At 35.1% G+C, this 17,084-nt stretch overlaps 1 protein-coding gene across 2 annotated transcripts in view; it reads right to left on the bottom strand.

Annotated features, from left to right (window-relative positions):
• Positions 1-10,297: 10,297 nt before the first annotated feature.
• The window catches only part of EPHA3 (EPH receptor A3), a 360,792-nt gene continuing 354,005 nt past the window's right edge, over positions 10,298-17,084 (bottom strand). For both annotated transcript variants that reach the window (XM_004777946.3, XM_004777945.3), the window contains exon 17: positions 10,298-13,110. In XM_004777946.3, coding sequence (XP_004778003.2) covers positions 13,005-13,110 — 106 coding nt within the window. In that variant the 3' untranslated portion in view covers positions 10,298-13,004. The remainder of the gene's footprint in view (positions 13,111-17,084) is intronic.

Here is a 17,084-nt window from a genome sequence, read left to right as displayed (position 1 = left end):
TTCCTTAATTTCCTTGTTGACCTGTTCATTCTTTAGTAGTAGGATGCTCTTTAGTCTTCATGTATTTAAGTTCTTTCCAACTTTCTTCTTATGATTGAGTTCTAGTTTCAGAGCATTGTGGTCTGAAAATATGCAGAGCATGATCCCAGTCTTTTGGACCAGTTGAGGCCCGATTTGTGACCCAGGATGTGATCTATTCTGGAGAATGTTCTATGTACACTAGAGAAGAATGTGTATTCTTTTGCTTTGAGATGGAATGTTCTGAATATATCTGTGATGTCCATTTTGTCCAGTGTGTCATTTAAGGCCTTTATTTCCTTGTTGATCTTTTGCTTGGATGATTTGTCCATTTTAGTGAGAAGGGTGTTAAATTCCCCTACTATTATGGTATTATTGGCAATGTGTTTCTTTGATTTTGTTATTAATTGGTTTATATAATTGGTTGATCACATGTTAGGGGCATAGATATTTAAAATTGTTATATTTTCTTCTTCAATAGACCTTTTAAGATTGATATAATGTACTTCCTCATCTATTATTATAGTCTTTGGCTTGAAATCTAATTTATCTGATACAAGGATTGCCACCCCAGCCTTCTTTTGATGTCCATTAGCATGATAAATTGTTTTCCACCTCCTCACTTTAAATCTGGAGGTGTCTTTGGGTCTAAAATGAGTTTATTGCAGACAACATATTGATGGGTCTTGTTTTTTTAATCCATTCTGATAACCTGTGTCTTTTGACTGGAAGAATTTAGCACATTTACATTCAGGGTAACTATTGAAAGATATGAATTTAGTGTCATTGTATTGTCTGTAAGGTGACTGTTACTATATATTGTCTCTGTTCCTTTCTGTTCTATTACTTTTAAGCTCTCTCTTTGCTTAGAAGATGTCTTTCAATATTTTCTATAGGGCTGATTTGGTGTTTGCAAATTCTTTTAGTTTTTGTTTGTCCTGGAAGTTTGTTATCCCTACTTTTATTTTCAGTGACAGTCTAGCTGGATATAGTATTATTGGATGCATGTTTTTTTCGTTTCATGCTCTGAATATATCATGCCAGTCCTTTCTGGCCTGCCAGCTCTCTGTGGATAGGTCTGCTGCCAATCTAATATTTCTACCATTGTATTTTACAGACTTCTTGTCCTAAGCTTCTTTCAGGGTTTTCTCTTTGTCACTGAGACTTGTAAGTTTTACTCTTAGATGACAGGGTGTGGACTTATTTTTTATTGATTTGGGGGGAAATTTTCTGTGCCTCCTCAATTTTGATGCTTGCTCTCTTGCGATATTAGGGAAATGCTTTACTATAATTTGCTCCAATATACCTCCTGCCACTCTTTCTCTTTCTTTTTCTTCTGGAATCCCAATAATTCTAATATTGTTTCATCTTAGGCATCACTTATCTCTGGAATTCTTCCTTTGTGCTCCAGTAGTGGTTTGTCTCTCTTTTGCTTAGCTTTTTTATTCTCCATCATTTCATCATTTGGTCTTCTGTATCACTACTTCTCTCTTCTGCCTCATTTATCATAGCAGTAAGACCCTCCATTTTTGATTGTACCTTATTAATAGCTTTTTTTATTTCAACTTGGTTAGACTTTAGTTATTTTATTTCTTCAGATAGGGATTTTTATTTCTCCAGAGAAGGTTTCTCTAATATCTTCCATGCCTTTTTTGAGCCCAGCTAGCACCTTGAGAATTGTTGTTCTGAACTCCAATTCTGACATATTATCAATGTCCATATTGATTAGGTCCCTAGCCATTGGTACTGCCTCTCGTTCATTTTTTTGTAGTGAGTTTTTCCACCATGTCATTTTATCCAGGTAAGGATATATGAACAACAGAACAAAATTCTAAAAGGGTAGAAAAGACCTCAGAAAAATGCATGCTAGCCAAATCAGAAGAGATCCAAAACCAGGGGAAGAAGAAAAAAGAAAGAAAGAAAAGAAAAGAAAGAAAAGAAAGAAATAAAATAAAATAAAAATAAAAAATTATATATATATATATATATATATATATATATATATTAGATTGGTGCATAACGCTGAGCCACCCACTTGATTTTGGGTGTGTTTTGCTCTCTTAGAGGAAACTATCTCCCAAAATTTTTAAGAAAGAAAAAGTTATATATGTACAAAAATAAAGGTAAACATGATGAATGGATGGAATATAACTGTAAAACTGAAAATTAAAAAAAAAGATTACAAAAAAGGAATTGATAAGATAAGTTGGTTTGAAAAAGAAAAATAAAAAGGGAGAGAATGTGCTCAGGCTGGAGACTAGAACAAAGCCATGTGCTCGATTTAGAGTATATTTTGATCTATTAGAAGAATTTGTATCTCAAAATTTTAAGGAAAAAAGAAAAACCTCTATGTATACAAAAAATAAGGTTAAATACAATGAAGGGATAATATATGACTATAACAATAAACGTTTAAAAAGATTTTTTTAGAAAGGTATTGTTAAGATAGACTAGTTAAAAAACATTAAAAGAGGAAGGAGAAAAAGTTAAAAAAATAGAATAAAAAAAGAATTAAATTAAAAAAATTAACTTTGCAATACTAAAGGCTCATGGGGAAAATGCCATGAATTCTATGCATTGATTTCCCCTAGCTCTGGTTCCTCTGTTCTCCTTGATTGGTCTGAGTGTGGTCTTGGCTGAATGTTCTTGCTGATCCTCTTGGGGAAGGACCTGTTGCAGAGAGTATCAAGTATCTTTGCCTGAGGTGGAATTGCACCACCCTTGCCAGGGGCCAGGCTAAGTAATCTGCTTGGGTTCACTGTTGGGAGTTTTTGTTCCCTGAACACTTTTCATAGAGCTCTGGAGGACAGGAATAAAAATGATTGCCTCCCAATCTCTTGCCTAGAAGAACCAAGAGCTCTGGGCCCCACTCCTCGGCCTGCCCCCATCTCCCTGGTCTCCAGCCATCCTCTGTGCTCATCCAGCCTGTGACTGAGCTTTTCTATCTTTGTGGCACAGCCGCATTTGGAGTCTCCAAACCCAGCAGATTCTTGCCACTCACTCCTGCACTACTCCTCCTTTCAGAAAGTAGTCGATTTTCTGTTCCTAGAATTGGTGCTCTTCTTCTCTTATATCTCCTGTTGAATTTTAGTTGTTCAGAATGGTTTGATAACTATTTAGCTGAACTCCTGGGACCTGGTATCATTTCAGTCTGCTACTCCTTTGACATCTTGCCTCTCCCTTAATAAATAAAATCCTTAAAATCTATTTTTTGATCTCTTTCATGTGCATAATATTTTAGAAAGAAATCATTTCCTATAAAAATTTAGTTTTATTCTTGGCCTTGTAATTCACTAACTCTATAAATTTTAGTGAGTCATTTATCATATATGTATTTCTTTCCTTCACAGCAGGACAAGATATTAAGAGTTTCTCTTGTTACCTGTGGTGATATTGAATTAGAATTATTTATCTCTTAACAAATAATTATGTCTATTCTGAAATGAACTAGGCCATGAACCAGGTTTTATGTTAGATTAGACTTGCCCTTACCATATTCTTTCTGTCTCTCTCTCTAAGTGTTTAAGAGAAGCATGACCTAAATGGAATTCAACATTATGTTATTCACTGGATCCACTGTGGAATTCAACATTATGTTATTCACTGGATCCACAGAATGCAGTTTGAAAGGCAATATTTAATTATTTGTTTTCTAACAATACACTTAAACTTCATTCAACAAATACTTATTATATGTCTACTTACATACTGTGTGCCAGGCTCTGTGTTAGGCATTTGATAAGTGATCCATCCCCATTAGGCTAAAATTTATAGATGTGTCATTCTAGAAATTTCCATGCTGAGGGGTGCCTATGTGGGTCAGTCATTTAAGCATCTGAATCTTGGTTTTAGCTCAGGTCATGATCACTTGGTCATGAGATCAAGTCCCATTTCAGACTCTGCATTCAGCATGGAATCTGTTTCAAATTCTTTTTCCCTCTCCTTCTGCTTCTCCCTCAACCCTATTTGTGCTCTCTCTCAAATAAATAAATAAATAAATACATAATGTCTTAAAAAAAAACACAAAGCACAAAACTTCCATGCTGAAATGATGCCTTACATTAAACTGTAGTCAATTAAACCAAGAAAAATTCCTGTTTGTAAAATATCTTTGAAAATTTAAACATTGAAAATCTCATCTATTTGATTCTGAAAGCACCTACTAAGCATTCATATATTGAAAAGATTTTATTACCTTAAGATATTGTAACATGGGGACACCTGGGTGGCTCAGTTGGTTAAGCAGCTGCCTTCGGCTCAGGTCATGATCCCAGCGTCCTGGGATTGAGTCCCACATCGGGCTCCTTGCTCCGCAGGGAGCCTGCTTCTCCCTCTGCCTCTGCCTTCCACTCTGTCTGCCTGTGCTCGCCCTCACTCTCTTTCTCTCTGACAAATAAATAAATAAAATCTTAAAAAAAAAAAAGATATTGTAAAATGATTTCAGTATTCCATGGAGTATGAAATACATATATGAAATCATATAACTATATGTATATATATATATACACAAAATATATAGATATTTATATCTATATATATTATTTATATCTGTATATATATAATATATTTATATTTATATCTATATATATCTAAATGTATAGATGTGTGTGTGTGTGTGTATACATATATATATATATACTGTCAGAAACACAAAACAAATTGATTATTAGGGGGATCTCCAGCCTAAAATAAATAATAATATTGGCAAATTGAGCATTGCCTAAAGGATAAACATTGCCTGAAGAAGAGTATCCAAATTAATTTTGACTAGAGTCTTTTTCCATTTTTGTGCTGCTGAGTTGCTGATATGAAATATATATTTATTATATGAAGCGTACCTATGGCAGTTAAATTCAGATAGTGTTATCTATAACAATTTGTATTGGCTTCTTCCCAAGGCTTTTGATTTGCCATGTATTAGAATAAATGAGAACCATATGAAAGTCAATAAGTTCTTGATAGTACATGACATTCTGTGTTCTCTCATCCTTGATTTTAGCAAACATTCCAAGGTTTTGGCTTCTATCATTGAGGGTGATAGGCTTCAAAAATGTAAGGGCTTTTTTCTTGGCTTCAGATAAGAATCCCAAACTTAACACTCTTCCATAAATCATTGGTGTGGAAATCTGTCAGAAAATAGCACAACAGTACTACTTTTTCCTTGTGGTATTTGGTGTTTCCAAATTAGATTATTTGTTGAATGTTCAAGGGAGTATGTTTGCTTGAAGGGTTCACCATATGTCAGACAAATCTCATGCTCTTGAAATGGAGTTCACAGAAATGAAATCAAGGGTTACTGTCTGTTCCTTCCTCTGGCATGGTAGTAAGATTCTGCAAAAATGTGTCTCTACTAGCAGAGTTATGGAGTAACCTCATGTATGTTGGAAAGTGGCAAAATGGAGACTACCCAAGACCTTAAATCAGAGAGCATTTTAAACTTGTTCTTCAGATTTTGTTCTCATTAGTAATATAATTCTGACAGGTAATAGAGTGTGGTCATTCAGAGCATGAGTCTTGGAGTGGGTTTTGACTTCAATTCTTCCACTTGCTAGTTACATGATATGATGTGATTATTAACTACTTTAAGCCTCAAACTATAAAGTGGATAATAACATACTCATTTCATAGGTCTTTTGGGAAAGTTGAAATAGTATATATTAAGTGTTTGGCACATAGTACATACTCAGTTGATATTTGTTATTATTATTTGGAACAGATCAATATAATACATACAGGTATATATACATATGTGTAATAGAAATTATCCAGGAGTTTTCAGATTGTTATTTGTTGTTGCTATTACTATTGTCTCTTCTACTATTTCTAACTTAACTGGAAAATTACCTTTCTTCAAATCAGGAAGATGATAACTCACCTAGCAGGAAAATATGACTTAATTATGACTATTCTCTATCAGCTTGTAACTGGGTTTTCTCAAAGAATTTCAGGGTGAGGACTTCTGTAAACCTCCAAAATCTTTATTTTATGGTGTATTTAATTCTACCACTTATTTTCCCCAATTGTGTCTAGATCCCCTGGGTCCACAGAATATGCATCCCAGATGCCCTGTAAGAAGGGTGGCTTTTAGTAGGCATGTTGACGTTATTTGTACATAGTAAGAGAGTAGAAAGAATCAGAAAAGCTTTGGCATTTACCTTGTTAAATTTTTATAGCTAAGCTCCGGTTCAAGGGTCTACTTAAACAATTTAACTGCACTAAGAAAAATGAGAGCATTGAGACCTGTGAAAGGAGTTCACAAAATTCTATGAAAATGAACCGGTTTTAGCAGAAATCAGTACATTCAATGATCCAAGATACACAACTAGAATATTAACTAGTTTTATTGACCTGAAGGAAATTTATACTTCTTTTTCTATAAGACCAAAAATAAACAGGGACATGGTCTTTTATTATATTACCAAAAATTGTTTTAATACATTAAGTCAACTCAGATAATTCTGAATGCTTATTACATATCAGACATGTGCAATGGATCAGGGGGCACAGTGGTTTATAAGGCACAGTTCCCGGTAAAGTGCTCTCGGCCACAAGTAGGGTTGGTACCTGAAAAAAAGGCAATTTCAGTATAAGTTGATGTGTTATGCAGGATGAATCACAGGATTCCTTTGCTACACACAAAAAAGGAAACCCAGCACATGCTGGGGAGATAAGGAGAGGAGTAAATTAAAAGTTGGCTAGTGATTCTAAACAAAGGAACAAAAGTTCAAAATCTCTGATGCATAAAAAAGAAAAAAAAATGGAAATATTCAGAGCACTACGAGGGGTTCAGTGCAGATGTGTATGGTGTGAAAAGGCAGTGGACAGACATGAGAATATGGAGAGAAGCAGGTTTTTTTTCAAGGCAGATCTTATGTATCACTATTAGGTAGTATTCTCCATTTCAGAAATAAGTTGGCAGCTGTGAACTAAGAACAGCCCTTGGATATGTCTTCATTATTAGATGGGTTACCATATTTAAAGTATATAGAAGTTTCTCACAAAAACTCAGATTATGAATTATTTTAGAGGATCCCAGATGGTTCAGTTAGTTAAGTGTCTCCTTCTTCATTTCAGCTCAGGTCATGATCTTATTGTCCTGGTATCTGGCACCTCTGGCTCCTAGCTTAGTGGGGAGTCTGCTTGAAATTCTCTCCTTCTCCCTCTATCCCTCCCCACCACTCTCTCTCGCTTTCTAAAATAAATAAATAAATCTTAAAAAAATTAAATCTTTCTTTTTTTTAAAGGAATTCTTTTAAGAGATTAGGAATTCACATTGGATCCATGCCTCCTTGTCCCTGAGAAATTGCTTTTGGAGGAACAAAGGGTGCTTTCAGGAGGCACCAACCTCTCCACTTGCTTCACTTATTTATATCAACTGCCAGTGCCCTTGGCATTTGTATGCGTAAGAGGAATACATAATTAAATTTGCTCTAATGTATTGGTCTGACTGATATTAGAGTCATCAGTACCAGAGAGGGGGTGCATTATTTAGGAAATATCTTTGGTAATCAAAAAAGTAAGGAGGTACCCACAGAGATTGTGGTGGGAGGTAGAGAAAAGAAAGAAGTTAGCATTCCTTAGCTGGCATAGTGGCTTTAGTGAACCAAAATAAGAAAAGGGAAGAGTGAAGGGTGACTTTTTTTTTTTTTTTTAAATTTTCAGGTTAATCCACTTGAAAGTGTCATTGTCTCAGTTTGGGATCTTCAAGAAACAGACACTGAGAGAGAATTAGACCTGCATGCCAGTGAAGGATCCAGGCAGGGAGCAAGAGAAGACATAGGGAGCGTTCAGATTGAAGTTCTTGTTTGAGGCTTATGGAAGAACAGAGCAGAGGAGGGGTTGGTAGGGAGCTCAGGCTTCAGTGCAGCTCTGAGAGCCCTGGGGGAGGTGGGTGGGGGAGGTGAGCCTGAGATATAACACTGATGAAAGGAGGCTGTCACCGGAGTAGAAATGGTCTTACTCTAGGACTCTCACCATGCTGCTGTGCCTGGGCCTGGTGCTGTGCTGGGATTTCTGAGAGTACGACAGCTCAAAGTTCTCAGCTAATCGCTCTCCTTCTAGTAAGTTCTCTGTTGTAAGAAGGTCTGAACAGTTCTGGTCCAGAGCAGACCCAGGAGCCGCTAATTGAAGTTATCAGGTGTAAGTAAAGAGAGAAAAATGTTTAAAATGGTTGCCTATAGAGAATATGGAATGGGTGAAGTTAGCAAGAGGCTGATGTTCCCTTAATAGTTCTTTAGAGAACTAGCTGCTTCTTAGTATTATACATGTCCATAAGGAGGACTTGGGGCAGAAACTGCTCTATAGATTCCTATACTCTGTAGTATAGATTTCTCTTTACTTTTCTATTTAGGCAACCTACTTCTTCCCCATTCTCTTGCAGTTAAATAAAATATGAGTTCTAGCCAATGGAAAGAGAGAAACAATGGGTGCCACTCACAGGCAAGACTCATAAAATCCACCACAGACAAGTCTCCCTTCCATTTTACTGGCTGGGAGCAAAAGATTCCAAGGACTTAGACTCCACAAGTTGAAGAGTGTGGGATCTGAATCACTGCTAGTAAGGCTGCCTGACAAAAAGCTACTCTGGATAATTCTGTATTTAACATTTTGCTGTTTTTCTATTTTAAGCTGATGAGATTTGGAGATTTAACTATTAACTAGCAGCTAGCATTAACTTCAGAAAGGTAGTTCAAGATAAAGTTATATATGTTTGTATAGCATAAATGAAGATACATAGATCTTTGCATCAACTCAGAGACACTATCACCTTTGAATGATTTTTTCTAAAGCTTCAGACTCACATCTTCAACATCTAGTAATTTGTTAATGTTTGGCAACACCATAAATTTTGCACTCATAATTTTAAGCTAACATTTCCTTATTCCCTACTTCTAATGGTGCCTTCATTTCCACAGAGAGTCATGACCTACATTTTATGGTTCACTTTGATTCTTACCTTTTAAATAATTGTTTCATCAAATTGATAACTTCTGCTAAATCTCTGTGTCTTTGTATGCATTTCATGATTCATATTCTTTTCACACCATTCCAGAGTAAATGCACAGCGTCGTGCCTATAGCACCGAAGTAGAATTCTAACATTGAATAATCTGCGATAGCCTCGCCACAAACCATTTTTGCAAATTGCCACTGACACTCTCCCCAGAGCACATTTTTGGATTATAGCAGCAATTATTTTATAAAACTAACACAAAATAAGAAGGTTCCAACTTGAAAAATATCTATTTGTCTACTTAGTAGAATTACTTTGGGAAGGTGACTGGGACATTCCTAACCTTGATTCCCTCACATATTAAAAGTGAGTAATCTATTTTCACAGGACTGTTGAAAAGATTGAATGAGATGCTTTGCAAACAAATGGTAATAACAAAACACCTATTTCATAATAGTGCTAGATACATGTTTATTGAATGAATAAATATATTCTTCTTTACCTCTTTCACTTTATTTAGCTAATTTGCTGCTTACCAGTTATTCCCTACTCTAGTCAATGTTATCAAGCGCTATTTCTCCTTTAACATAATCTTAAATCTGACCTGTTTGGTGATCTCTCCCTATCGACTTTGTCTCTATGGAATTCTTGATCACTCATCTTGGCTTATATTATTAGTTAGCTTTTTTTGGTTTTCATGTATAATCATATTCTTTAAATAGATTGCAAATGACAATGGACCTACTTTATAAACAGTATCAGGTGTTTCTTAAGTGGTATCTGCAGTTGTGGTTGTTTGTTTTTCATTTCAGTTTTATTGACCTGTCCAAAACTATTTCGTTCTTTTTTCATAAATGACATGCTGATTTTCTTTTGGACAGAAACCACTCTGATACCTCTAATCCTGTAGATCATCAATTCCATTCACTTGGCCCCACCCACTGTCTCCAAGGGTAAGCACATAACTAAGTACTTGCCAATCTCAGTATTTCACTCTCCTTCCCAAAATGATTCACATAAGGTCTGTGAGCTCAAAATTCTTGTTCTCCTTAACCTAATTTGTTTTCCTGTTACTTATAAGCAAAATATTTGCCAAATAAAGTTGTGTTTTTTAATGATAAAGGTAATACTTACTGCTTATTTGTTCTAGCTTATTGATAATGAGATTTAGACAACAAAATTGATTATATAAATGAACATTCCTCACTACTGGAGAAAAAAGAAACAGAAGCACATTCTTTGTGGCTTATATAAATTTCATTATTTTGCTGTTTAAATAAGCACATATCTTATAATGTTTAAAAAAGCTTCAAAGACCACTTCTGTATTCCAATCTGTAAAAAATATTTTCATTATGTTTATTATAAAAATATAAATGTTTCCACTACAAATCATTTTACATTAGTAAGAGGCCATCTACATTGTATGATATAAACTAAATGTGTAATTTTTGAAAATACAAGTTTAAAGTAAATACATATTGCCAATCATATCACATTTATACATGGCTTAATTGATACTTAGCACAGCATAAACTGCGTGAGTTACCATAAATAAATAATATATGTAAATCAAATTTAAGATACAAAACAGATAATATGGTACATAAAATTGTGAAGTGTGTTTTCATGTTTATTGAAAGTCAATGCATGTCCTATACAAAGAGATGGCCATCAGCATTCTAGTACCTCTACTCCACAGTTAAGAATCGTACACTGTTATGTTTACATATGTACAGAGTAAAAAGCATGTAAAGTAAATTTATAAGAGGTCAGATAGAAAAATAGTGGAAAAAATGAAGAGCAATATACTGTGTATACAATCTCTACTTTCAAATGGAAACCACAGCCAAAAGAAGTGAAATAGATCTAGCAAATCTCAACTTCTATTAATTCATGAAATGCACAGATTTTGAGTATTCTCAGAATAGTAACTAAGAAAGTAAATGCTAGTATGGGAAAAAATGAGATTGAAGCCAGATTTAAGTCTTGATGAACATTCCAAAACACAAACAAAATATCTGATTTACAAAAAAAAAAAAAAAAAAAAAAAAAAAAAAAAACCCAGAAAGAAAAAATACCTTTTAGCTGCTTCTAGCAGGCTTAAGTGAAATTTGTAATTAATTTCATAACCGCATATATGTTTTTAAAAAGTTCATGCTCTTATATATCCAATACAGAATTCTAGTAGGATGATTTTACTATAAGGAATATTGCAGAAATCTAAGAAATAATCTCATACATGAAGGAACACAACCTAAGCTTTATTACACTAAATTTACAACAGATTAGCACTTGTGAATTTTGATCTGTGACTGTAAGGTGTATAGTGTTCCATTGTGCATAAGAACATAAGGGTTGCAGCTTTGATTTATTCATCCAACTCTTGTGACGTATGCATTTCTCATGTCTATTCCCATAACATGATCCTATCAGCATTAGAAAGAATATAGATAGAACTAAAATGTTGCTTCACAATATATTAGTCGCTAGATCTCCACCAGGTATACCTTTTCAAATATTACTGAGTACACTCATATTTGGCTCTTATGGAATAGTAAATCTAAGTTCCTGCAATGAGAGATCTCTCCATTGTCTACAGATTTTTTTAGTCATTTGCTAGATAACCAGCTCGTGTGAAAATCAGATGCTCAATAAATGCAGAGAAGTTCAAGGCTTCTAAGTTATACACCAAAATTACAACAGGTGCATTTCAGTGGAAGACTCTTAAAGATAATATTACCTGCTATTGATGATCACAATGTTTAATTAAATTAACTAAACCCCAGTGACACAGATGAGTAGTTTAGTTTTCATTATTCCCTATAAACAGTTCAACAAGTTTAAGCAAAGATATTAAGTGACATTTCAAAGCCAGTCAGCAAGTGATTTTTTTTAACTCATGCATTGGCCTCTAGGCTTTGTTGCCAATTAATGCAGCAATCTAAATAGGGTTCCAATTTTTTCCAGTGTAGCTATTCTCTACTCAGGAGCTCAAATGTAGCTCCTTTACTAATGGAGGGAGTTAATGGTCTCCTAAGCACCAGAGCAGGGCAGGTATGTCATTGAGAATCCATTACATACAAGCCAGTATATTACACTAAATTAGGAGCATACAGTTTGTAATAAATGGAGAGACAAAAATGGATAGGATAATTCAAACTGAGATTTAAGTAATGTATGAACAGAGAAGGGGTTTGGTTTCTTTCTTTTTGTATACAGATACAGGTACATAGAAGTGGATGGTTCAGAAAATCTGGAAAGAAACCCATCATTCCCCATGTCTAGTTTACCATGTTTCTTACTGTGACAATTTTAAAGAACATTTGGCACTTGGCTGTAACAAATCCAAATTAAATCATCATGCTATAAATAGAAAATAATAAAAACAATTCAAAAGAAAATAAATATGTACTTTTCTTCAAAATTAAGACACATTTTTACATGGTAATACTTAAGAAGCTAACAATTAAAAATGTATAGTACTTAAAACAACTACAAACTTAATTTCTAAATGCTTTTAACAGATAAAAGAGAAAAATACAATGAAAAAGGTAGTATATATGGCCAGATAGTTTGAGGTATAAACTCCTCTATTTTGCTTGCTTTTAAAGAAACAAAATACCTGTTACAGATTTCTTCTGTGTATAAAAATATCACAAGTCTTTTCTTTTGTGGCTATTAGTAAACAGAGCCACCATGTTCATCTTGTTATTACACTTGTTCGGCTTTTATGATAATCAGTTTATGATCAATGGCTCTATGCTAGTTCTTCATCATTCCACGCTGAAGAATTTTAATTTAACCCATCAACTAATATAAAAAAGCAATTACAAAACAAAATACACCCCCCCTCCCATCCACTAAATGATAGGGGAAAATAAAGAGTCTTTCAATTCCATGTTAAGGCATTTGTATTCATATCTGAGTGTCTTATTGGGCTTGGAATTGCCACCAGCATCTCCAGCATTATCGTCTGTCTGCAGAATGATACTAGATCTTCCACAGCCACCACTTTCTTCCAGAAATTACACTTTACACTGGAACTGGACTGTTTTTTGATTGTGTTTCTAGAGCTTTAATGCTACTGATGATTTTCTTCTGTGGACCAACCACAGTGACACCAACCTTTTTCATGTCACTGTAAAGAAAGAAGAAAATGTGTGGTGAGAATCTTGGTTTCCTGGATGGTATATTAGCAGAAGATTTTCAATCAGCAAATCTTGCACAATCATATATCCCAGTGCTTTGAACCTAATTTTCTGATTTTTGCATTATCCACGTACTCTATCCTGATGATTCCACCTCCATCATTATGAAGAATAGATGGTTTAATGGATTGACTTGTGTCCCCTCAAAGTTTCTGTCCACCTGGAACCTCACCATGTGACGTTACTTGGAAATGGTGTCTTTGCAGATATAATCAAGACAAGGATGGAGATGAGATCGTACTAGATTAAGGTGGGCTCTGAATCCAAAGAGACTATATTTAGACAAAAAGTGACACAGACAAGAAGGCCATGTAAAGATGGAGGCAGAGATTGTGGAGTTATGTTGCTGCAAGCCAAGGAATGTTAGAATATACCGGAAGCCAGAAGAGGCAAGGAAAGATTCCCCGACTCCAGACATTTTGGATCATGTATGGGCCTGCCAATGCCTCGATTTCCAAATTCTGGGCTCCAGGAACTGTGAGAAAATAAATGTCTGTGGTTTAAGATAATAAGTTTGTGGTAATTTATTATGGCAGTCCTAGGAAACTAATATAGATGATAAATTCTTTGTGGGTCATTATCCAATTTCCTTATATCTGGGCTAGCTTGGGGATTATTTTTACTGCAAGAGCATGCTGGAAGTAACACTGTATCAGTTTCCATGTTCAGGTCTCAAGAAATTATAATATTCCATTTGTGTTTTGAGACACCATCACTGGGCCCTGAGATGCCATGTAAGTCTGACTAGCTTGAGACTATGACATTGGAGAAACCATGTGCAAGCATTTAGTCTACACTGCCAGCTGTGTAGCCGTCTGCATCAGGGCAGACATAAAGGAAATCATCTCAAGCCTTCTGGACTAGACCAGATTCATGATAGATGAATGTTTCAGTCAGCACCAACATTAGGTAGAAGAATCACCCACCTGAGCTCTGCCCAAATTCATAACTGATGACATCGTGATATACAATAAAATTGTGGTTTTGAGGTAGTTAGTTATATAGCCATAGACAACTGAAACAATTTCTTTAAAGTATAAATTCCTTTCCAAGTAAAAGCAGTGACTATGATCGATTTCCATTTATCAAAAATATTTAACTTAAAATAGTTCAAACTTAGAAACCTAGAAACCAGGCATTAAAAATAAAGATTTTTCTCTGCTTGACTTATTTCGCTAAGCATGATACGCTCTAGTTCCATCCATGTTGTCGCAAATGGCAAGATTTCATTTCTTTTGATGGCTGCATAGTATCCCATTGTGTATATATACCACATCTTCTTGATCCATTCATCTCATATGATCTCCCTGATATGAGGAAGTGGTGATGCAACATGGGGGCTTAAGTGGGTAGGAGAAGAATAAATGAAACAAGATGGGATTGGGAGGGAGACAAACCATAAGTGACTCTTAATCTCACAAAACAAACTGAGGGTTGCTGGGGGGAGGGGGTTTGAGAGAAGGGGGTGGGATTATGGACATTGGGGAGGGTATGTGCTTTGGTGAGTGCTGTGAAGTGTGTAAACCTGGTGATTCACAGACCTGTACCCCTGGGGATAAAAATATATGTTTATAAAAAATAAAAAATTTATAAAAAAAATAAAGATTTTTTTTATTGTGGATGCAAAAATAAAGATTTTAAGAACAAAAGGAATTTCATTTGGATGTGGGAGAGACTTAGCTAAGCATGTGCAAATGATTAATTAAATTACCTTGATTCAAGTATTCGTTCAAAAATTCACCTCTTTCAGGTCTTGACTCAAACATAGCCCTCTCAGAACTCCTTAACTGAACTTCCTATTTAATATTGCAAAACCTCTTGCACTCATACCTGCATTTCCTATTTTCTTTCCTTGTTTCATTTTCTTCTAAAGCATTTATCACCAACCAGCTTTTTGCCTTTCCTTCTGATTTATTTTCTTTATTCTCTGTCTTGTCCCATAAGAAGTTGAATTCCATGTGAAAAGGGATTCCTGTCGGTTTTGTACTCTGTTTATCAACCACACCTTGAACAATGGCTATCATTTAGTAGTGGCTCAATATCTACTTAATGAAGGATGAATAAATAGACTAAATTATATTTACCTGGGGAAGGCCATAGAGGAGTAAAGTATTGCTTTGCAAGGAATGCCAGGCTAACTGAGAATGGCCAGAAGGAAAAATATGCATTCAAATATGTGCACATACACAGAAACATACAGAAGGGCTTCTTTCATTTTAATCATAAAGAAAAGAAAGAAAAATTGGGAGTTCAATTACACAGAAATGGACCAATTGATTTCTTAAAAAATGGGTTCCCAAGCAACAAAGGTGTACAAGCAGACACTGGATAACCATTTTAGAAGGAATCTACATGATATTTATGTATCTGCTACAGAAAATTAACCAAGATGGGGTTGCATTCCTATCACCTAGGCTGGGAATAAAATCCTGATGACCTGCTCTTACCTCCCTGCTACCATTCAAGGGGCTGATAAATTCTCAATGTATAGCTTGTATCTTGTCTGAGTCTTCTCTGAGTTTCCTCTAGCAGCCTTGCTTCACCAGGAAGGCTAGTGGTTAGATACGGTGACACCAGACTTGCCGCTCTGTGTAACTGTGGATAATGAAACTCTCCCTTAGAGTAACATAGGCTATTTACATATGTTGATCCCCGCTTCTGAGAATATGTGTTGTACGGGGGTTTGCTTCTTTATATATCGTGGATCTATCTTTTAAATGAATAAAAAGCATTTCCCCATTTATCCTTAACTATAGAAATTTACAGACAGAAAACAGGGAGATATAAATATATTTGTACGAATCAATATATCCTCAATCTTTTTGTATTTCTCCTCTCATCTTTCTTCCAATTCTATATTATACTTTCATGACTTGCCCAGCTCTATGACTCTTGTTCCAACAGGAAGGGACAAGTGTTCTTCAGTACATTGTCCCCCTTATCACTTTTTTCCCTCTCATCATTTTTTTTTTTAAATAGATGTATGTCTTAAACACACTCCTCAAGAAATCTCTTGCATAAAACTATTTCAGATTCTGTGTCTGGACCCAATGTAAATAAATAATACATAATTTTGTATATATTCAATGCAAAGGATTCTTGGAGAAAATATAAAGTAATTATCTCTTTAGGTTATACCTTAGCTTAGATTTTTATGTCCCCTCCAGCTTCCCTACCCTGCCAACGTGTCTCCTACCCACCAGCCTGCCAAGTCCAAAATAGTTGTAAACATCAGCTCCTGTAGTCTAAATAACATTCCCACGTGCTTATCTCATTTTGACTACCCTATTCAGAAGAGCAGTGGAAAAGTTCAAGTCTAAAGAGCAGCTCGAGACTGAGACCAGAGGTTAATAAGCTATCTGGCTGGCACTTCAAAGGCAAAGGATAGGTGATGACACTGTAAGAATGGCATCCAAGGGTGCAGGATAATGACCTGTAGCAATTAATCTGCCTAATATTCATTGCACACACTCAATGCTCTCTCCAGTTTCTGTAAGCACTCTTGCCCTTTCTTGTTCTCTCTTCCCATTTCACATTAACCTCCCTAAATCCATCGGAGGCTCTGCAATAATATTTTAAAACGTGTTATTTTGACTGAACAAAACTGCATATTTTCTGGATTTCATTTGAAAATTAGATAGCTTGATTAGCTTGTGTGTCAAGGAAGTCCCTACACTAACTGAAATAGATAATTATTTACTTGGATATGAAGCTCTATTGACCCTTTTCCTGTAACTTGAAGATCTGGAGAGAAGAAAAAAAAGAAACTCAATATCCTTTTTTAAGCATTCTGTCCTATTTGAAAAGAATATCTAGAATTATTTTGTCAAGAGAATCATTTCTGAATTGAGTCTGGATGACACAAAAGAATCGCATTTAAACAAAAAAGCCCAAGACTGCAAAA

The sequence above is a fragment of the Mustela putorius genome, unplaced genomic scaffold (genome assembly GCF_011764305.1).
Source record: "Mustela putorius furo isolate JIRA1106 unplaced genomic scaffold, ASM1176430v1.1 tig00003834_pilon_pilon_pilon, whole genome shotgun sequence".
In the NCBI taxonomy this organism is placed as follows: Eukaryota; Metazoa; Chordata; class Mammalia; order Carnivora; family Mustelidae; genus Mustela; species Mustela putorius.
This window is presented reverse-complemented; position numbering and strand designations above follow the sequence as displayed.